The sequence below is a fragment of the Osmia lignaria genome, chromosome 9 (assembly GCF_051020975.1).
Source record: "Osmia lignaria lignaria isolate PbOS001 chromosome 9, iyOsmLign1, whole genome shotgun sequence".
Classification (NCBI taxonomy): domain Eukaryota; kingdom Metazoa; phylum Arthropoda; class Insecta; order Hymenoptera; family Megachilidae; genus Osmia; species Osmia lignaria.
This window is the reverse complement of record NC_135040.1, coordinates 415983-438977: the sequence shown is the minus strand read 5'-3', so window position 1 is coordinate 438977 and position 22995 is coordinate 415983. Positions and strand designations below refer to the sequence as shown.

The 22995-nt window shown below is 36.2% G+C and overlaps 1 protein-coding gene across 8 annotated transcripts in view; it reads left to right on the top strand.

Annotated features, from left to right (window-relative positions):
* The window catches only part of LOC117611006 (soluble guanylate cyclase 89Da), a 137373-nt gene extending 116080 nt beyond the window's left edge, over positions 1 to 21293 (top strand). For 4 of the 8 annotated variants that reach the window (XM_076689905.1, XM_076689904.1, XM_034338894.2 and 1 more), the window contains 7 exons: positions 808 to 915; positions 1028 to 1196; positions 6122 to 6265; positions 6356 to 6509; positions 12176 to 12285; positions 20024 to 20113; positions 20926 to 21292. In XM_076689905.1, the coding sequence (XP_076546020.1) occupies positions 808 to 915; positions 1028 to 1196; positions 6122 to 6265; positions 6356 to 6509; positions 12176 to 12285; positions 20024 to 20113; positions 20926 to 21030 (880 nt within the window). In that variant the 3' untranslated portion in view covers positions 21031 to 21292. Of the gene's footprint in view, positions 1 to 807; positions 916 to 1027; positions 1197 to 6121; positions 6266 to 6355; positions 6510 to 12175; positions 12286 to 20023; positions 20114 to 20925 lie in introns of all 8 variants that reach the window. The other 4 variants (XM_076689903.1, XM_034338889.2, XM_034338891.2 and 1 more) reach the window with 2 other exon arrangements.
* Positions 21294 to 22995: the final 1702 nt, after the last annotated feature.

The window sequence follows — 22995 nt, the reverse complement described above, 5'->3', positions numbered from 1 at the left end:
GCGAAGGATACATTCCTTGCAGAATAACATGAAGGCGTAGATCTTTTGCTATAACAGTACTTGTTAACAAATCCAATAAATTTTTGCAAGTGATATCATCGCGGATATACCTCCTACTAAATGTGAAAGGTTTCATCGCAATCGGTACATTCCCTGCAGCATAAGCGCCGGAAGATATAAATATAGTATTACGTTTTTTGCGATAAAAGTCGTTAGGAATGAAAATATATGAAAATTGTTTTGCTGGACCAATCGGGAGATATACTCCACAAGATACAAAATTTTCGATCCGATTGGTCCATCCGTCTCCCGGTAATCGGTGAAAAATGTAAATCAAGCATTACGTTCATTGCAAAAAAATCGTTAGCAATGAAACAATGCAAAATGTCTTTTTGGACAGGACAAAGTGGGAGAAATACTCTACAAGATGCAAAAGGTTTCGTTCCGATTGGTCCATCCGTCACGGAGTAATTGGCGAACATACATTTAGAAAAAAAAGTCGTTAGGAATGAAAAAACGCAAAATATTTTTTTTATGGGACCAATGAGGAGTTATACTCTACAAGACGCAAAAAGCTTCGTTTCGATTGGTCAATTCGTCTCGGCGTAATCGGTGAACATATATGAAAAAAAAAAAAAAATATACACATCGAATTGAGTATCCTCCTCCGTTTCGAAGTCGGATAAAAAGTTGTTTAGAATCACCCCGGCTATCACCCCCCGAAGGAATGCCCATCAATAGCCGAACGCACTGTATAAATATTAAACATTAACAAATTGGAAAAATAATAGAAACTGTTTTTATCAGAATTAACAGTTTAGACGAATTGCTTAATATGGGCCTCTATCTGAATGACCTGAATCCTCATGGCTTGAGTCGAGAGTTAGTTCTTGCAGGATGGCAACATTGTGGAAGGTACAATATTATTTTTTAATCTCGGGTAAGATAAAATATACTGTTATTTCACCCAATTTTACTTAAAGTTTCGTTATCAATGTGAATATTTTTATTGGAACTTTCGCATCAGATTGGAAATGATGTTCGAAAGGGCAGAGCAGAGATCAACCGAACTAGAAAACAGCTATGCACTTCTGGATCGTTGGAAGAACAAAAGCGACGAGCTTTTATATTCTATGATTCCTCAAACAGTGGCTGACAGACTACGTGCTGGTGTAAGCCCTTTGAGTACATGTGAGGTATTTAATAATCCTTTAAAGCGTTGTTAAAATTTTCATTGTAAAATATTTGCTGAAATTCTAGTAAAAGGATTATATGTATACTGTATTGCATATTCACTTACAGACACTGAAACAAAAGTTATTGAATCATTATCTATATAGTGTATCCGCTTTAACAAATATTTAATATTATTATTTTTTAAGTACATTGTTTATAATAGAATTTCATACATTTTTCTCTTATTTTCTTATTTCATCTATCATATTTTAAAATATCTTGTTAATATACCTTTATAAACATGTATTTACATATATTTTAACAAGAGTTAATTATATTATATTATAGAAAATTAGTCAAAATAAAGGCTGTAGTTCCGAATACGACCGGTCGCCGATCAAGATGAAATTTGGAGGGTTGGTTGGGAGCAGGTAGACGACCCCAAATATAAAGTGGTATCTTCGGCTTCCTATTAGTTTCCGAGATATTAATTAAAAACTTTCATACAATACATAGAATTTTTCCTATACAGACGTAACTAACACTACCGTCTTCGCTGTAGCAACCGTCATCGTGAAGGGTCTTCCATTTCTATAGGGTGTACCATGTAAAATCCATTTTTTTAGTTACATTACGTTATGTTTTATATTGTATTACTAATTCTCATGGAATTAAACACATTTGATTTATACGTAGGTTAGGTTAGCCTAGATAAATTTCCGGCCGCCGGGAGGCGGCCGGCAACGCTACAACAGTCGTTGTATCTCTAAAGTTTTGAATAGGACACCCTATAGATAGTCAGGTTGGAACCCCCGCTGTGTCAACGGCTGTTCGGCACTTGACGATGTCAGCTTACTTCAGCGAAGACGGTTGTGTTAGTTACGTCTGTATAGGAAAAATTCTATGTATTGTATGAAAGTTTTTAATTAATATCTCGGAAACTAATAGGAAGCCGAAGATACTACTTTATATTTACGGTCCCTTCCCACCTCCCCCCTCCCCCTTAAAATTTCATCTTGATCGGCGACCGGTCGTATTCGGAATTTCATCCAAAATAAAGTAATGAATTAATTACATCAGAGTCGTCAATAGAATGTGTAGGGCAGGGCCGACATGACCTTTTGCGGGGCCAGAATACAATGTTAGTTTCGACAGTTTTTCGAAAATATCTCGAAAACTAAGGCCGGGCGGCGGTTATATGTATAGGAAAAAGTTGTTCAAAATATTGATTTCTACAACATATTTAAAAATCATCGAAATCAGAGGTGCCGTCCGTAATCTAAATAATTACCCATTTCTGTTATTGCTTACTTTATCGAAATTTTAACATTTGGGGCGAAATTAATTTAATAATAACGAATTCAAATTCTCAACTAGTTATATGTATTGGATTTCATTTGTATCAGCGCCATACGTTTTTTCTGCGATGCAATTTCAGTTAGGGTTGATTTTAAGTTAAAAGAGGGAAAATAATTGAAAACAAATACTCACCAGAAATCAAACGTTTTCAAAATGTATAACAGCAGGTGAGAGATCAAAATGTATATGACACGGTTTATACCACAATATTACTTTCAAAAATATTCGTCGTCTTAAATTCACCGGGACGTAACAATCAGAATCCTCGCCACGCGTCGAGAGATTGAGTAATGCCCAACGTCGAAGACGGTAACAATGGGACAGTCTGATGCGTCTTTGTTTAAAACGTATGAAACGCGATTCAAGATTCATGTCAGTGTGCAGGAAGTTGTCATCGATTAGTGGATTATGCGATTGCATTTACCACTCACACCCGAATATTCAATCTACTGTACAGGGGCTCCTGCAAAATGTCTGATGAGTTTTCGTAGACCGCGGGGCCTTTCAAAACGCGGGGCCAGGTTCCGGCAAACGCGTTGAACCTGCCTCGCGCCGGCCCTGGAGTAGGCCCTAGAGCAAAAGTCGATTATTGAAAATATCTAATTGGAAACAGTCTTAAAATCTATTCTGGTAGAACTGTAAACAAACAAAAATAACATTTGTTATGTATATAAGTACCTAGCAAATATCTTGATACTTGAACAGCGGAGTTATAAAATATATACAAAGATACTACCCTAAAGTTAAATGTATCATTTTTAAATGAAAGAATTTCATATATAGGGAGAATAATTTTTAGAGAAACAGCGTAAAATTTAAAAGATAAAAATAATGTGAAATATAAAATTAAATTCAAATTGTGGTTCTGTCCATGATTCGCTGTCCGAGGGTTATAAGCTTGTTAGAAAATGCAAGTATCTTAGCGAGAAACCCGGGCCAAGTATCTCGTCTGCCTGGTGTTATGAGCAGCTTTGAAGTATCTATCATTTTAAAAATTATACGATGATACATACCCAATGAAACGATATAAGAAAATGTAAATACATTTGAATGATTTTCGATAACCTTTTAAGATGAAAAATAATCAGTTAATTCAAAAAGTAATTATAAAGATCTTTTTGTGTGAATTTACATACATGGGAAAAATAAAAGAATATATTTTTTTCTTACGAACTAGTAATTTACTCAAGTTTAAATCAGAATTATAAGTTTAAATTGCATAACAAAAGCAAATAGTTAAGTCAAATTATTTAAATAAAGAAAAATAGTTGACCTTATTTAAAAAAATAATTTTGTATGACATGGTACACTAAATTTGTTTAAATTCCTTTCAATATTTTATGATACTATAAAATATTTACATTGAGTATATAAATCTATACTTAAAAGAAAGATACATGTAAAGTTTATATAATCCTTTTATAACTACAAATAGTAAAATAATGTCACTACCAGTCAAGAAGGAGTTGATATTTCCTTTTTATTTGAAATAATCGGCTGAACTTTGATTCCAAGGACGTAAAATTATTGCCCTTTTTTTTGCTCTTTAATAGTTTTTGACACGTAGAATCCAAAAATGTAGGTCGTAATTTTAGGAAATTAACGGTTCAAAAGTTATGAGTATGTAATGTTTCGCGTTTTTAGGGTATTTTACACGCTACTTTGACGTCATGTTGCTTCCATCTATTATTTGATTGGCCCGCATAGATGAGCATTCTGCGGTCATTTTGGCGGTATAAATCAAATGTTTCATTTCAATTTGTTTCGCACGAATCTTGTTTTAACAAACAACAATTATTTCACTGTGCTCATTTTCAAACATTTTTTTTCGTTTTATCTACTTCCTTCGTTTAGTTTTGTGTTTTTTGTGTTCTATTTTTCGGTTCATTTTAAATTAATATGGACCATATAAAGTGGAATTTTTCAACTTTACCAGCTTCAAGAGAAGCTGCTATTAGTTGGGCGTGTGAAAATAGCCTTTTACGTACGTACAAACATTGCCCGGTTCATCGTAGACCGATGAAATTATACACGGTGTCCGAATGTGGACTTAGTCGATATCGCTGTCCCATCGGCAAGAGTAAATGTAAACAATTTGCGGCCACGATTGATTCCTTTTTTGAAAATGTTCAATTACCTTTGCATAAAGCAATCAAGTCAGTTTTAAACTAATTTTTGTAATTTCAACAATTCAACAAATTGTTTAATATTTTTAGATTATTGTATTGTTTTACGAAAGACATGTCATATGAATCTACCGCACAGGAGTTGTACGACTCTATAATAAGAGGCGAAGTTGTGTCAACTGACACAATTGCAACGTGGTTCCATTATTGTAGGGAAATGATAGTCGATAGTTTCTCATGTATTCAGGCAGGAAAACCCAAATTAGGAGGAGTTTCGGAATCCGGATCCCCAATTATTGTTCAAGTAACTCTTATCTTTAATACTTTGATGTTCCTAAATTTTAATTTGTCATTTAAATGTTGTTATTTTTATATTGTTCAAGATTGACGAAGGTAAATTCGGTAAAAGAAAATATAATCGTGGGAGAAGGGTTGAAGGTCATTGGGTATTAGGTATAGTCGATACCAAAACCGATGACTGCCGGATGGTAGTGATAGAAAATAGAGAAGCGGTAACTTTAATCCCAATTATTAAAGAACATGTAATTCCCGGCAGCGAGATACATACCGATTGTTTCAAAAGTTACGCAGGACTTGCTGCAGCGGGATATATACATAAGACAGTCAATCATAGCATGGAATTCGTAGGTGAATAACTTTCAAATTGGTTTAGATTGAAATTTTCGACAAAATTAATTTACATTACATTTAAATATTTCAATTAAAGCAAACGATGGCACACATACGCAAAAGATAGAAGCCCACTGGCGGCCAGCGAAAGATTGGATGCGAGGTAGAGCACGTTTCCACGATAATGATTTCGCCGACCGCCTGTGCGAGTATCTATGGCGTCGATTTTGCCGCAAAAATAAAGTCGATATGATGGATTCATTAATGGAGGCAATTAGGAAACAATATATTTTTAAATAAAGTAAGCGGAAGTATTAGATTAGGTTAGGCTATACATTTAAATCCGACCGCCGTTAGGCGGTCGGCAACGCTTTCGTGAAATATTAATACTGTTGAAATGTAATAATTTCTTTCAAAGGGCCATCTTTAAAATTTTTAGGTTTGTAGTATGATACGTAGGAACTCTGAATGCTCATCTATGCGGGCCAATCAAATAATAGATGGAAGCAATATGGTGTCAAAGTAGCGTGTAAAATACCCTAAAAACGCGAAACTTTACATACTCATAACTTTTGAACCGCTAATTTCCTAAAATTACGACCTACATTTTTGGATTCTACGTGTCAAAAACTATTAAAGAGCAAAAAAAGAGTGCAATAATTTTACGTCGTTGGTATCAAAGTTTGACCAAATAATCAAATGAGTAAAATAGAGATTTACATATCTATGATACATAAATCATTAAGTTCAAACAAAATGTGAAATCGATGTTGGTCAACATCGTTATTATTAACAAACACAAATATATTAATATCTATTCTTTTTTACAGTCATTTGAGTCTATAACCGTTCTGTTTTGTGAACTGTGCGATTTTGATTATTCCACAATTGAAGGTGCTATGGATATTGTTTCATCAATGAACGCTGTTTTCTCCTGTTTTGATTCATTAATGGACGAATTTAATGTCTATAAGGTAAGTTTATACAGCAGCTTGAAAATGTAATTCTGTAATACTTTCATCAACAAACAAAAACATTAAAAACATTCTTATTATCTTCAACAGGTGGAAACAGTTGGCCGAGTTTATATGGCAGCTAGTGGAGCACCTGATAGAACTGAACATCACGCTCAAAACATAGCAGATTTTTCTCTGCAGTTATTAAAACACGTTCGATCTCTCAAATTACCGTCTGGTCTTGACATACAAATTCGTATAGGTAAGACTGATATGAAAACTCTGAGCTGTTATGTAGAGTACGGCCGTATAACATATTAATCTGGTGGAAAATATCGAACACAGTTTTTTTGTCCAAAGCTTTATTTTTAAGATAATTGAGTTTGAATATTCACTAAGCATGCATGCAATTGCGGCTAAGATACGACTTTCCGTTTAAAGTATATACAATAATGATTTCACTTGTAAACTATACTTACGTAATACATATTCCTGGTTCGTGGATACTCAATTAAATCGATGATACCTGGAGTCAGTGCCGTCTTAATAGGTCGACCTTTAAAGGCCGCAAATACTTAAAAGATTTAAAAATTTAATTAAATCTAAGATGTAAAAGATTAAAGATACTGGATTGAATTTGAAGGGAGTACATATACTTTTTTAACGAATTCATGTACGTATCCAAAAAGGGCGTGAGATAGACTTCACATCCTTATTGCATGTGTCCGCCATTACCAGCAAGGTTTTTTTCAAAAGTTAAGACAAATTCATTTATTATTAGTTATATTATTGCTATGTAAAAGGTTTTAAAATACAACAAATTTCTGCTGTGCCCTCTTCCTTTTCCTAATCCCGTAAGTATTTGCTTATTTTGCTTATTGATTAATTCAGCACTGCTTGGAATATTCATATTTCACACATTCACGCGGAAAGTTGCATCTTACGATTAGTCGTAATTGCGTGCGTATGTAGTGAATATTCAAACTTGGCTATTCTAAAAATTAGGCCTCAGGCGAACAAATTTTATTCTATGTCTACTTTTTATTCTTTTTTTTTCACTATAAATCAGTTTCCATCCGCTTGATATGTTATTCTGCCGTACGTTGTGTAGAATAAATTACACTTGCGATCAAATCAGGCTTCTCTAGGGGAAATGGCGATATAGGGGAAGCAGGAATTCTCAAAATCTCAGTTTTGATGATATCAAAACTAAATCGATTTAGAAACAAAATTATATAATTTAGCATATAACTGAGAAACATGAATACTAAATAAATATCAATTCTAATTTCCCATACAGCGTGTCCTGTAAATCTCAATACTCTCGGAAATGGGTGTTGCAAGGATAACTCTGAATAACTTATTCCTGTACCAAAATGTTGGCTGAAGCTTCGTTTTTGAATTATTAACAAAAAACACTGTCCAATTAGAGCGCGCATAGAGCGTGGGCTGAATCGCGGGAGCGTTGGCTACACATATGTATAGGCCCTCTCCCCTACAGAAAAAAGGAATTGGAGTCCTGCGGCAAATTGGCGGAGAATTCGGGGAATTGTTGGCTTGCGGCGAGGGGTCGGAACTCCGAAATCCGGGAGAAAGGGGGAGATCGGAAAGTCCGAGGGGGGATTTTTCCTGGGAAATGCTGATTTGATTGCGAGTGTATGTACATACAGGGTGTCTCATCTAAATTGTTACAGAGCTCTCATTTCGTAACTATTAATGATACAAAAAATTGTTGATATGGAATTTGCATGGAAAAAGGGGGCCTATGTTTTCGTCAAGTGAAAAATCTTTTATATTATTAGTTTAAGAGATATGATGGTCAAGTTTTGTTTTTTAAATGGAACCATATATTTTTTTCAGAGCATGTAATAGTGCTTCTCAAGGCGAATTCATTAAGCTTTAATGTATATATTACCGTTAAAGTGCGGGAATCAGTTATTCCACAGATTACCTAGGTAATGTGTAGATTAACTAGAGTGATCCGTTGATGTGCGGAAAATTATTTCATTTCTCACATTACCTACTAGGCACTTGTTAAAGTGAAAATAAGATTTTTGTTGGAACAGCAACAATGTTTCTATACGCTTAAATTAATATAATGTTAATTACTTATTTTTCGATATCTAAAGAATCCAGTTAATACAATCAAACAATCAACAAATTAGTTGATAGAATCAATGGTAAGTCTACAGAATTACGGCTTCTGTGAAAACATCCCCCACGAGTTGAACAATATATTAAATTCGTTTTGCTGCCCGGGGGACTGCGCCCCCCAGACCCCTTTTATATGCTACACTAACTAATACTGATACCCATTTTTAATATAAGGAAATAATAAACACAATTTACAAAGTAACATATCTATTTAAATAAAACGATTATATTAAATTAAATTATATCAAAAATGGGCATCGGCATTAGTTGCAGGACAAATTGAATACTTTAAATGTTAATAACTTTTTTGCTACGCACTAGCAGCCAACGCAAATTATGAGAAATAAAAACAGGAGGCGACGACAAAACATTAACGAAACCAAACTAAAAGTGGCGGGATAGAGGAGAAGAAGTGAGGGAAGGAAATGAGAGAAACAAACTTTCGCACTTTAACAATACAGAAGCCGTTAATGTGCATATTACCTAGGTACAGTGCGGAAAACTCTTGATTCCACACATTAACGGAGCAAATCAGTTAATCTGCAAATTAACTAGGTAATGTGCACAGTAACGGCTTTCGCACTTTAGCGGTAACATATACACTCGATTTTAATTAGTTTTCAAGATATAACGTTTACAAATTTCCCGATTTCCAGTTGATACGTCTCGGTTTGAGTGGCAAATCGTAAAAACAGCTCTATTGTTACGGTAAGTGCCACAGCGGTTATTCTTTAGGTCTACCGTTCCTAGCGTAGACCCCCGCTGTGGCACTTACTGCAACAATAGGGCCGCTTACATGATCTGAAAAAAAATATATACTTGACCATCATATCTCTTAAACTGATAATGCAAAAGATTTTTCACTTCGGCCAAAACATAGGTCCCTTTTTGCCATGCAATTTCCATATCAACAATTTTTTGTATCATTAATAGTTACGGAATACCTGTATACTTGACGCGATATCGATGAGTTGTACATATTGTTTACATACAGTTGTTACGTACATTTTTTCCTGTATGTATGTATAAGTACCGCTTGGCTTTAATTTCACAGATATATGAAAGGGTGTCCGGCTTTAAACAATAAATGCAAATTACCGATAAAATACTGGTTATATACGAAATGATTTGGATCAGAAGTGAACGGTCTCGTGAGAGTTATAATCCGGTATAATTAGTTTTTCTGTAGGTAAATGCATATGTTTCATTTAAAGAATGTGGGTAGGAAACGAGAAATGTCGCAAATTAAATGCATAGTATTGGATATACGTACATATTTTTCCATACGGCAGTTATACAGGGTGTTCGACAACAGGTAGGCAAAATTTTAAGGGGTGATTCTAGACATTAAAATAAGACGAAAATCAAGAACAACGAAATAGCGTTTGCAGCTTTGTCTTCCAGTAATTAAGGTTTAAAAATTCGAGTAAAAAGCGCCTGAAACCTGCAATCCTCCCAGCATCCACGACTGAACGTCAGGGCAGCAGGGGTCGGTACAGTCATAACCAAGAATCGAAGCCGAATGCTGCAGTACCGAGAAACAGAATAGCATGAGGTAAGTTTTTACTATTCAACGATTCTTAGTTATGACTGTACCTTCCCCTGCTGATCTGACGTTCAGTCGTCGGTGCTGGGCGGTTTGCAGGTTTCAGGCGCTTTTTACTCGAATTTTGAAACGTTAATTACTGGAAAACAAAGCCGCAAACGCTATTTCGTTATTTTTGATGTTTGTCTTATTTTGACCCCTAGAATCACCGCTTAAAATTTTGCCCACCTGTTGTCGAACACCCTGTATAAATGGATTATAGTTACCAGGGCACGGTTTCAGGGTTCTCGAAAGTAGAAGTCACGAACGCACGACGAGACGAAGTTCTTATTACTACTTATGTATTATAACGTCCGCAAGAATAACTGAAATCTATGGCAGGCCCAAAAAAGTTTTGTTGTCATTAGAGGGATGGTCGATCCCGGGACCTCTGGATTACAAGGCAAAGAATAACATATTAAACTACAGCGTGCTATTGTAGGAAAGGGTTTAGTTAGGACAAATATCTCGTGTAATGAAATGTTATAAACTTTAAACGCTAACATCTCTGTCATTAACCATTTGAGTGCCACGGCTTTATGCAAAAATTAGGTCGAGAAATGCCATACGATGCGATCGCGTTTCTTCTGTCTTATGTCACAATGTGTTATGCAGCGCGGTAATTCTGTCATTTAATTTTAGTTTTTTTAATTAACCAATTATTTGCATTCTAAAATAGTCAGCTTGCAAAAATACTGGTATTCAATCATGTAACATTAACAGTGTATTGCCAGTAGCGTTAAACGTACCAATAGTTCGGTCCACTAAGCCGATTCCGTGGCATTTTTTGACATGGAATAAGCGATTGCATCGCTTGGCTCTCAAACGGTTAAGAATTATTCGAAAAAACGTTCGGACACCTGCCCGCTTATTTTCAATATACAGGGTGTCCCAGAAAAAGTGTTAGTCCTTTAAGGGGGTGATAGCTGGGGTGATTCTGAACAACATTTTCCTTTGCAAAAATGTTGTTTGAAGCTTCGTTTTTGAATTATTAAGGAAAACTACTGGCCAATCGGAGCGCGCATAGAGCGCGGGCTCAGGGACGGCAACTTCCATCCCTGCCGTCCCTGAGCCCGCGCGGTATGCGCGTTCTGATTGGCCTGTGTTTTTCTTTAATAATTCAAAAACGAAGCTTCAAACAATATTTTTGCAAAGGAAAATGGGTAAGACTTCGGAATAGTACCACACTTAGATTTTGTTCAAACTGTAGGTAGGGAGTGTTTAGGGTATAACTAACTAAAATATGAAGTCTCAGCGTGCGAAAATGCCAATGGGCGAAAGTTGTGGTATATCGAGTTTTCTCGCTTCCTTAAGCGAATTTATGGTGTAAATTGCAAAAGAAAACCTAACCCAATCCTTTTTTTTCACGTGAGAATCTTCGAAAAGACGCCTCCAGCCCCCCTTGAAAGGTGCTAGAGGTAGTGTGGTATTTCTACCCATTAAAACCTCCACGGTGACCTACACTGGGGCTATAGGGACCCTCCCACCCATGGCGCTTACACGCCATATCACGGGGGAGGGTCTAACCTTTGACCCTCCCCCTTTGTGCCAACTCCGCCGACGTCCTAGGACACGTCCGACGGCGGCAACACCTCGAGCCGCGTGCAATGGCGACCGGGGACCCAGCCCCGGCCACCCGACCTAACCTAAACCTAACCTTACTGTTCTTTTATTAGTTGGGTTTGGTTAAACTAGTTTCTTTATTTTTTTAAGAGAATGCCCAGAAAAGGTGAAAAAGATCGGTTTTCGCGATTTTCTATATCTCGGCACGTTAAAGTTTCCGCACGTTGATACTTTATATTTACGTTACCACTAACCTAACATATAAATGTATGAAGTTTGAACACAATCGGAGTGTGGTACTATTCCTGAGATAAGCCGGAAAATGTTGTTCAGAATCACCCCATCTGCCATCCCCTTAAAATACTAACACTCTTTCTGGGACACCCTATAGATTGACTATGTAAAAGCTCGTCAAAATCCATGATCATGTAGCCTACCCGTTGTTAGTTAAAATTTTTAAGAGTCGGCTCGAATAACGGTCGTATTGTTGAAATCGAAATTGAAGAATGAACTTTTTTGTCGAAAAGACTTACAAGAGGTTGTGAAAAATACTTTTCTCTTAAATATGCCCAAAGATTGAGCAAGAATAAGTATAAATGTATATGAATTTGTTTTCCCTTTCTTAGGAATTCATTCTGGACCAGCTGTAGCAGGTGTTGTTGGCATCAAAGTACCTAGATACTGCTTTTTTGGTGATACAGTGAATACTGCCTCTAGAATGCAGACAACTAGTGAAGTAAGTTTGCTTACATTTATTAATTTTACCATGAAAGTTAGTAATAATATAGCAACAATGAAGTAAAATAAAAATTTAGTACAGTGAACTTCATTATTATATTAAAAAAGAAGTTTTTATTAGAAAATGTTGATTTTGAGAAGGTATTTGAAAATTGCAGTTTCCTGCTTTCTTCTTTCTATTTTTTTCTTTCAACTATAATTGATCAGTGATTTTGAAGTATCTGTTTTATAAAAATAATTTTTATCGATAAAGACAGACTGAACGTGGAAATGCGTATTTTCAGTAAGTTACAAACTCAGTTTCAGAATTGGCTAACTATAGTTTATATAAGTTTATACAAAGTAAGTTTATAAATAGGTAAGTTGAACTTGCAAAACTTTTAAGTTTTAGTACCGACTTTACACATAGATCTATAGAATGTCTTATCAAATTCAACCAACCGCAGTTATTTGTTTATTTGCAAAGATACAAATAAATACTGTCAGAAGTTAAATTGGCTATGGAGGTGAAGGTCATTTCAAAGTCATACCGTCCGAGATTTCACGGGTTATTTTTTTTAAATGGACTGCACCTTAAAAAAAATAAATTAGTATAATTTAGTTAGGTATGTTTTACCCATGTATGTATATGTATAATACAATACGAATCATTTTTTAACCGACTTCGAAAAAGGAGGCGGTTACTCAATTCGATCAGTATATTTATTTATTTATTTTTTTTATGTATGTTACCCTAGTACTCCGAGACGGATGGACCAGTCGGAACGAAACTTGTTGCATCTTGTAGGATATATCTCCGGATTGGTCCCGTTAAAAAAACATTTTGTATTTTTTCATTGCTAACGATTTTTGTTGCAAAAACCGTACTGTTTCATGTATGTTCGGCGTTTACTCTGCAAGGAATGTACCGATCGTGACGAAACCATTCACATCTCGTAGGACATGTTTCCGCGATAATTCCATTTGCCAAAATTATATAAAGTAATTAAAAAACGAAAATCGAAGGGTAATATTTAATTAAGCAACAGTGATAACAAATATTAATAATACTGCAACTTCTAATAGAATTTATCACGCTACAAAAGAAGAATTCCCAATGATGTTCATAGTGCAGTGGAATTGTAATGGTTTACAGCATCAGTTGTTAGAAATGAAAGAATTCATCTCCTGTAATAACATAGACGTAATATTATTATCTGAGACGCATCAAATTGAAAAGTCGCACTATAAAATTCCATTATACACTGTAACAATTTAAAAGATAATGCACTGACGTGTTGAACGATACTTTATAATTATGGCTCATTTGTGTTATACATTTGTAATAGACGGCGGATAACCCTTACAATTTTCTGGATGCGTCGAAGGATGATGTCTTCGGATCGTACGCAGATCGTCTCCTTGATTCTTGAGTGACAAATACGACGTCGGGGCAGCTCAGCCACTTTCTAGTGGTTTCGTCCAAATCTTCTTATAATAATATTACTGGTTGTCTTTTCGTCGTCGATGTGCGTACGTTCGCGGCTCAGGCAGTTCTCTTTATTTCGCTCATCACGCGAGAGCCTTCGCAAGGCCCCCCACTCAAGGGACGGGCGCGACACCTAGAAACGCTCGTTACAACACTTATTATGGGAGAATGCATCCAAGTGGGAAAGCAGATAGTGTTCCAACCCTACCAAACCTACAGCACTCATGTTACTTCCATTAAAGTCTATACCGCAAAAACACGTATTATATAAAAGTCACAGCTATACGCTACACATTTTTCAGCATCTACACAAAGTTACTCAAATTTACAAAAGGTATTTTAAAAATTTTCATTACACACTCTGTAACATTTATATTTTTCGTAAGGGGAATACGCGAGTGGAACGAGCGTAGGATTTCCCCGACTATCTCAAGGTAGAGTTCGCGTTCGCGAAGGCAGAAGGAATGGTTGTAACAGCAATGAGACGTTTGTGCGGTGTAATAAAATATCGCTTTATTCAGAAATAAGCAGTGAATAATATGGGCTGAGTAGCCCATCACAGAGTGGTAGAAACACCGCTGATATTCTCGCAATTGACGCGTTTAACAATCAGTGGAACACAAGTTGACTTCGACTAGATGTTATGTAGACGCTCTTATTAGTAAATGTAATACACGGTGAAATTGACTAGATGGTTTGCCAAACACCTTCATACAAGGCACACAGATCGAATACAAACGGGAGACAGAAAAAGGAGAAGAAAATAGAAACGGAAATATAGTTCAACCAGTCGAGCGACTATAATGCGACCAAAAAAACTCACTCTTCTTATAAATTAACGGTAAAATGATTGGTTGAATAAACGCACTTTATGAACCGGGAATTATAATATAATATAATATAATATAATACAGGGAGATTCTCTCGGCGCGCAACACAATAGCCGCCCCGCACAATGGAACCCTGCGGTTGTTGCGGGTAAAGAGACCCAGGGGCCATATCGCCGGACCCAAGACTGCTCTGTGTGTGTTTATGGCTGAGACGAAGACAAGAAACGGAACAGCAGGGGTTCCATTGTGCGGCACGGCTATTGTGTTGCGCGCCGAGAGAATCTCCCTGTATAAGAAAATATAATATAACTATAGACTGTTAGGTTTACCCATTAGATTTACGACACCCCATCGGGCTTAGAGACAGTCCAGACCCTTGTAGAGACAGGACGGGTCAAGGGGCTCCGATTCGGCCCACCCCGACCCGGTCACGTACCCTTAAGTGGGCCCAGGGTTTTCTTCGACGGCGGACTCGTTCGAAACAGTTTGAAGCAGTTCGAACTAAGACGCCTTAGACGACAGACGTCAAAATATAATATAGCACAGTATTTCTAGACAGATTACGGTGTGTGTTTATTTTACCATACCCCTCCTGCATAACCAAATGGAATGTCGCGATGCAGATCGGAATGCAAAAAGAGGTAGACACGCGACGGATACAGAATTCCGTTGGTCGTGTACAGTTCAAACGTCTATCGCCAAGGACGAGTTTTTCTACGCTCAGTTCGCTTATTAGGCATACACAGACACGAGAGAGAGTCGCGTTTTTGTGGAGCGCGTTGGCTAAAGGACACCAACGGTGTCAACGACGTTTGATTTGACTAACCGTTTCGCGAGCTATTTTCTTATAGCGCCTCTCAAATCGCAGAATTGCAAGCTAGCGGAATCCGAGAATACTTCCGGTTCTGCGAAGTGTTTCCACCTGCGAACTTCAGATCGACGGGGGCACTGGCTCCACGATCTTAACCACAATCAAAGGATGAGAAAGTCGTGCACTAAGTCCCGACCCTCGACTCCTTTGCAGATTGAGATACGTGAATTTGAAAGTAACCGATTTACCTATGCATTAGCCGGAATCCGTCAACGTTCTTCCTGTCGTGCGATGCGCACTAAAGGAAGAATTAATGCCAACCAAGAGCGTGATCACAGCCCTCCAAACTGCAATCCAAAAATTGCCAGAACACAAGTAAAATTACGTTGACTCGACCGGGTGTTTTACCCAGGAATCAACTATGTTTTGGATGTGTTTGTATAGAGCTATCCGTCGAGGGTGCTGAGTCCTAAGGCAGACGGCAACTACAAGATGAAAGGGAAGTGCTCGAACTCGACCCCAGTCATAACTTGCTGGGTCGCAATCTAAAGACGGTATTCTCCAGGAGGAGGGCCGTGTGTAAAGGCATCCGTTCCACAGAGACCAGAGTATCGATCGCTGGATCGACACTAGGGATGTTCGATGCCGATGCGATTCTTTAGAAAATCGATTCTTTCGTTAAAAAAATCGATCTTTCGAATCGATTTTTTGGTATTCGATTTTTCTCAGAATCGATTTTTTGCCTTCTAGGAAATTAATTTCCCACTTTTTATATCGACTTTCCGGTTCCGAATTTTTAGAAGGATCGATTTTTCTAATCCATAAAAACACATTTACTCCCAAAAAAAGTATAAGAAGAGTGATTAAAATATAAACAATGAGGAGCGCCTGCTTTTGGTGTAAGAGCACGAAATATAAAAAATCGATTCTTTACAATAATCGATGCCGCACAAACGAATCGTATGGGATAGTTTGTTTACAAAAATGAAAATAAAAAAGGAAACAAAAAAGGGCAATTTTTTTCAAACCGATTCTTTGGTTTCGATTTTCTGGATTCGAGAATCAGTTCTTTCCGGTGAATCGAACGTCCCTAATCGACACTGACAATGAGCTCCTTCGATCCGGTGTTCAAAAGAGGGGACTCGCGCACGCGCTCCAGCAAGATAGAAAAGAGGGGATAGTACTTACCATCGCTATAGTTCCCATGCTCTTTCGAAACATTTATATTTGTACTATACTATGTAACTGTACAAATGTACGGTTATAACTCATTGTCAGAGAAAATAAAATAATTTTTAACAAAAAACAAATCCGACTTCGAAATGCACTAAAAAGTAAAATAATTTCTATTTCATTTATACCAATATTCCATAGCTATTAATAATATCTACTTAATCGTTAAATAGGATACCAAATACATTTCAAAGTTTTCGGAGGCGGCGCAAAATTAAAAACCTTTCTGTTTCAGCGCGAATCCGCGATGTAATTACCGAACCGTTTGGTGTGACGCGAGTTACTACACCACGACGTGTCGCACTTCCTTATTATCTCTTACAATGATAAGGATATTAACTTCAAGATATTTTACTGTTAATGCGTTTACTTCGTTGTGTATTGTACAATTGTTCAGATGTGTGAATGTTTGAATGTGGTTTAAACAGAGCTTATGTAGCTAGGTCGGAGTGTAACTATTAAGTTAACGAAAGCTGACCAATTGCTCAGGTGAGCTGTCTAAGACTGTGCTTGTTCAAGTTCTGTAAAAGACTGCCGAATTCAGTCCCCTCCAAGTTCCAAGACGCTTTTCTAGAAGCCGCAGAGAGAGCCCAGCGAGAGAGGCGTTTACCAAAAGTGACCAATTAGTAAACGTTTGGGGTTTAATTAATGGCGATAGGTCGAAGTGTTCAGCAAATCAGCTCGCTGGACAAGTCCCATATAAGCCCGACAAAACGCCCAACAGCTGCGATGCACGTGGGAGTCTTAAGGTGCGTGTTTGCACAGAACCGGCGGTAACTCCAAGGCAAGGGCGACTGTGGGCCCAGAAACCTCTGTGTGGGTTTGATATATGGGCTTGGTGACCGGTGGTGCCTTGGAGCAGAGCGCAGTGACGGTTCATGACCGTTGTTGGGTCAGTATGACTCGCAGTGACACGTGCACAGCAGAAGGGGCTGTTTGGAACACGGAGGCGAAGGCATGAGAGAAAGCTAAGCCGAGCCAACAGAAAGGTTTGGGTCTTTGTTTGGACTGGCTACGACTCATGCACAAAAAACGTAGGAAGAGCCCGTAAAAGATTGTAAATCGCTTGTCGCGAGCTCGTGGACAAAACGAATGTCCGAACTGAGTGTTCTGAATTTATGGGCCTTGTCCTGTAGAGGATCTGTTCAATGTTGGATCTTTACATTTGACACAATAATTGCTTCGATACATGACAAACTCCACTCCGACCAGCTTAAGACCTTTTCTAATAATCAAGAACTAAGTGATTGAGCATGACCGACCGTGCTTCTAAATTGGTGCGATAAATTCATCAGTTCATGAATTTATCGTTGTTACCATCTGTATAAGGTACATAGGAGGCAAAATGGACGTTGTCTTACGGTGAGTTTATTGCTCTTGATGGTTAAAACCGTAAGATTATTGAAAGTAGAAAACTGCTATTGTAGATCCGCGAGCGATATACTGTGCCGCGTAACACTTTTCCTCTACTAGGAAGATTCTAACTCGGGCGTCGGCAACCTATAATAAATGACCCATTTTATAATTTCAAGTAAACAATATTCAACAGGAATCAACATACCCATTGCGAATTAACTATACTGCAGTTCACGGGTGACCGCACTTAACTCGCACAGCTCACTAGGTCTAGGGAGATTTTTAATAGCGTGTGTGATTCCCCTTTACAGCTTGCTTCTTACTTTGCGTTTACATCATTTTTTTTTCGAAAATAATAGGAATTTCATTGTATCGTGAAACTTCACAATATCATCACCGGTTATCAGTTATCGTATGTCATATAGTTCTGCCCACCATTTATATGATCGCAAAGTATAATAAGAAGCAAGCTATAGAGGGGAATAACACACGTTATTAAAAATCTCTCTAGACCTAATGAGCTGCGCGAGTTAAGTATGGTCTCTCGTGAACTGCAGTATAGTGCATGTACATCAGGAGTGCTGCCAATTTCTGATACAATTGTTAAAATTACAAATGTTTTCAGCAGGACCTATAACGTTCCGCTTTTTCTCTTACGACTTATTAATTACCAAGATCGCCATACCGCAATCAAATCGTTATTGGCAGCATCTTTTGTTCGGGTATTTTTAATTTTGCGCCGCCTCCGAAAACTTTGAAATGTATTTGGTATCCTATTTAACGATTAAGTAGATATTGTTAATAGCTATGGAATATTGGTATAAATGAAATAGAAATTATTTTACACTTTTTAGTGCATTTCAAAGTCGGATTTGTTTTTTGTTAAAAATTATTTTATTTCACACTTTTTAGTGGAACCAGTAGTATTTGTAGGATAGTAAGGTGATTTTGGGTTTCTGTCGCTTAGGTAATGACCATAAACCGAAAAAAAATTGACCGAATTTAAATGGTTAATAAACAACAAGTTTCATAAATTTTTGCGAGTGGGATCATCGCTGATATACGGGGTGTCACGCGGCTACCTCGACAGCCGAAGAGGGATGATTGCTAAGGTGATTCTGAACAACTTTTTCCTTTGCCAAAATGTTGGTTCGTTTTCGAGTTAACAACAAAAAACACCGACCAATCCGAGCGCGTACAGTGCGCGGACTCAGGGGATGCAATGTCGGCTACGAAACCCGGGCCTGACGTAGGTCGCGAACGAACAGCTCGGCACCCCGTTGGCATAGCACAATAGAAAAACTGAACTGGTAGAACATTTTTATTCGCTGTTTAGAACGAATACGGAACCTAATCTCTTATTGCCTGTCATAATGTAAAAAAGGAAATTCTAAGGATTCTAAACAACAAATAAAAATGTTTGAAGTGGTATAATTAATAAACGTTTGAATTGGAGGCTACGTTAATGATGAAAAATTTGAAAACAATTTAAATGAAACTTTCGCATTCATTCTTAAATTAACCTGCTACATTTTTTGCGATAAAAGTCGTTAGGAATGAAAAAATACAAAAATTTTTTTGCGGCTCCAATCGGGAGATATACTCTACCAGATGCAAAAAGTTTCGTTCCGATTGGTCCATACGTCTCGGTGCAATCGGTGAACATACATAGAAAAGAAAAAAAAAAATACATACTCATCGAATTGAGTATCCTCCTCCTTTTCGAAATCAGATAAAAACCATAGAAAACGATCTTCAGTTTTTTAACTGTTATGTTAAAAAACGCACTTATTCTGTTTTAAAGGGTGGGTGAATACCTCTGCGGCTTATTGAACATTTTTCCATAATTATACTAAAAATTGCATTTTCACTTTTAGTATTAAATTTTTAAATAATACTGAAATTTCCGTAATATTTTCATTAAATGATTTGACTAATTCTAAGATATATGTAGTACCTACTATTTTATTTTTCACTACATTCATAAATCATCGATTTATATTGTGTAAAATGTTTTTTTATTCTTTTCTTGATGCAGCCAGGGAGGATACACATTTCAGCCGATACTAAAACACTGTTACCCCAAGACCGTTATCACGTTGAATCTCGTGGATTAGTTTGGGTCAAGGTTTGTATAGTAACGGATCTTTCTAGATCCTACGGTGCCATTGAATTATGAACACTTGCAAATCTTTAACAAATCATATTTCCACTTCTTTATTACAAATTACTAACTGGTCTATTTAAGAGAAAAATGTAGTATAGTACGAGTGGAATATTTTCTTTAACATTCCTTTTATACTTCTACAAGAATCTTTTTTATTTTTATCATACTTTGAATTTTATCCAGAATATCTAGCCCCTCCTACAATCACAAGTATATCAAAGAGAAAATCCTACTAAATAAATCCTTAATAATGATCCTAAAATCAAAGGCTGTATTCAGAGCTGTATGCAAACCATGAAATATACATATAATAAAGGAAGTGATTAAAAAATGTTGAAATTCGACGAGGTTTGAAGTAATTTTAAGCTACATTACGTTGCATTTCATTACTTAACGAGTATATTATGAGGCAATAAACACTATTTTTTCAATACTACCCATGTACAACTCTTGTTATATTGTCAAGTAAATGACTTGACTTTCACATGGATTTTTAAGAATACCAGTGCCGCTCTTACACCCCTATAACCTACGAAGATGATACATTTCTATCTCCCCTCTCCGCTTCAAATGAGCGCTTGGATGCTTGAGAAATGGTCCACTTTTACAGCTGTATCCGCAGCAATATAAGGAGAGTCTACTGTAAGTTACGTGACAAAAATTTAAATCAAAAATAACTAGATATGAGCAATTGTTCATAATTCAATGGGTCCCTACAGTAATTCAGAGATCTATATTTATTTGTTTTATAATTTCCTACTCGTTCTGTACAGGGAAAAGGCAATATGGAAACGTATTGGTTGTCTGACAAGCAAAAAACAAATATTATATCAGTTGAAGTTATTCAACCCAAACGACTCTTAATCACCGATATTTAGTAGGTTTGATGTTTTGAAGATTTAAATGAATGGGAACATTGTATTTCCTAATATTTTATCAAGTAGATATTATATTCAATTTTTATAAGTAAATCTTTTTTTATCGAGCAATCGCATGTGTTAATAATGATACATTTGAGGTTGTATATATGTATTCTATTCCGTTAATATTTATATATTTCGTTAAATTTGTAGTAAACAAGGTAAAAGTCAATTAATAGACATATCTGTGTTTCTCTGTCGTAGTTTATTGTAAATTATTTAAAAACTTGTATATATTTATTGATTTTTAATTGTAAATGTTAAGTGTTGACTGAAAAAATTTGTTAAATTTTGTTAGTTGAGAAATATGTGCTGTAAAAATATATAAGCTTTATCTTTCGAATTAAAATAAATAATATGATTCTTTTTTTTTCTAAGTTTATTATATACTTTCTTATTTCTATTTTAATTTATTTTACCAATTAAATATCATTTCCCTTCTGTATTTATCAATATATTCCTAGAATTTAAATATTTAGTTCTCTTATCTGTTTGCGTAATAAAATGTTTGTATATTTGTTTCTTTTTTTCTTAACGTAATACATATCATGCTTGACTTTTTCTGTTTCTTCAAATAGTGTTGTTCACAAATATTCTAAATTTTATTGAACGCTTTGTGAATGCTTTAGTGAAATTCTCTTTTGACTGATGTTAAACAGCTTCATGCGACTAACATTTAGATTTATTTAGATTTTGATAAAGTATTGAAAAGTGCTTTATTATTCGTTAAGGTGTACATACACTCGTGATTAATTCAGGCTTTCCGAGGAAAAATAGTGATGTCTCGGGGTTCCGTCTTTCTCCGGACTCCCGTCACTCTCCATAGGTATTCCCGGAAAAATGACGATACAGGAAAGGGACTCGTGCATATGTACATACATGTATGTATTGGTCCGTGATCTCCCACCACTTGCGGATAAACGTTTACGCGGAAAAAGGGTATAGCCGGATAAGATGATCAAAAGTTCCCCTAAACCAAATTCGACTTGCAATGGCTCATTCGATAGCTTATTAAGAAAAAACAATATGTGCAAAGTTTCAGCTCTGTATCTCATCCGGGGGGGGGGGGGGGGGGGGGGTAGTAATGGGCAAAAATGTAAAATACACGTTTTGGTCAATTTCTCCTATATTTGTGCATGAAAAATTCTGAAAAAAATCAAAGATATTTTCACTCATGAGATACATATTATAGTAGTTTTGCAGATTTTTAGATTGAAAACACGAGCTGTAAAAAATTAAAAATCCCCAAAAATTTCGAAAAATGGGGATTTTGTATGGAAGTAGTCGCGGATCTGGATTCACATTTTTTTTATCACTGTATATTACTGATACTATTATTCTCTATTTTTTTGAGAATTTTTAGTCAGATGCGCGATAGTTAAAAATATTAAAAACCGAATTTTCCGCTGTTTTTTGCGTGTCAAAGTTACTTGTACCGCGAATTTTCATCTGAACTTCATCAAATAAATGTGTTAAACAACGTTCGATGCTTTTATGTATAGTAAAACAGAATAAAAATTCCAAAAACTAAATAAAACCGAATTGATAGTGTGTTACGCGTGTTATATCTTAAACTAGAAAAAAGATTTGTAGTCTTACCGGTGGTCCAGTGGTTAAGAATGTGATTGCTAAACCGTTGCAAGATTTTTGCGTAAGTTCGAGTCCACTCAAGTTCATATTTTTTTTTTCTTAATTATCTGGACCTATATACATGTACATACTTTAATATCTATGCTTTCCAATTATATACTAAATTTAGGAATAACGGAAAATTGCATTATTTTTGTTTCTAAATTACTTTTTGTTATTAAAATTGCCAAAATTAAAATTTTGAGATTTCCTGCTTCTCCTATATCGTCATTTTCTTTGGGAAAGCCTGATCTGATCGTGAGTGTACATATTTAGCTATATATCTACATGTAA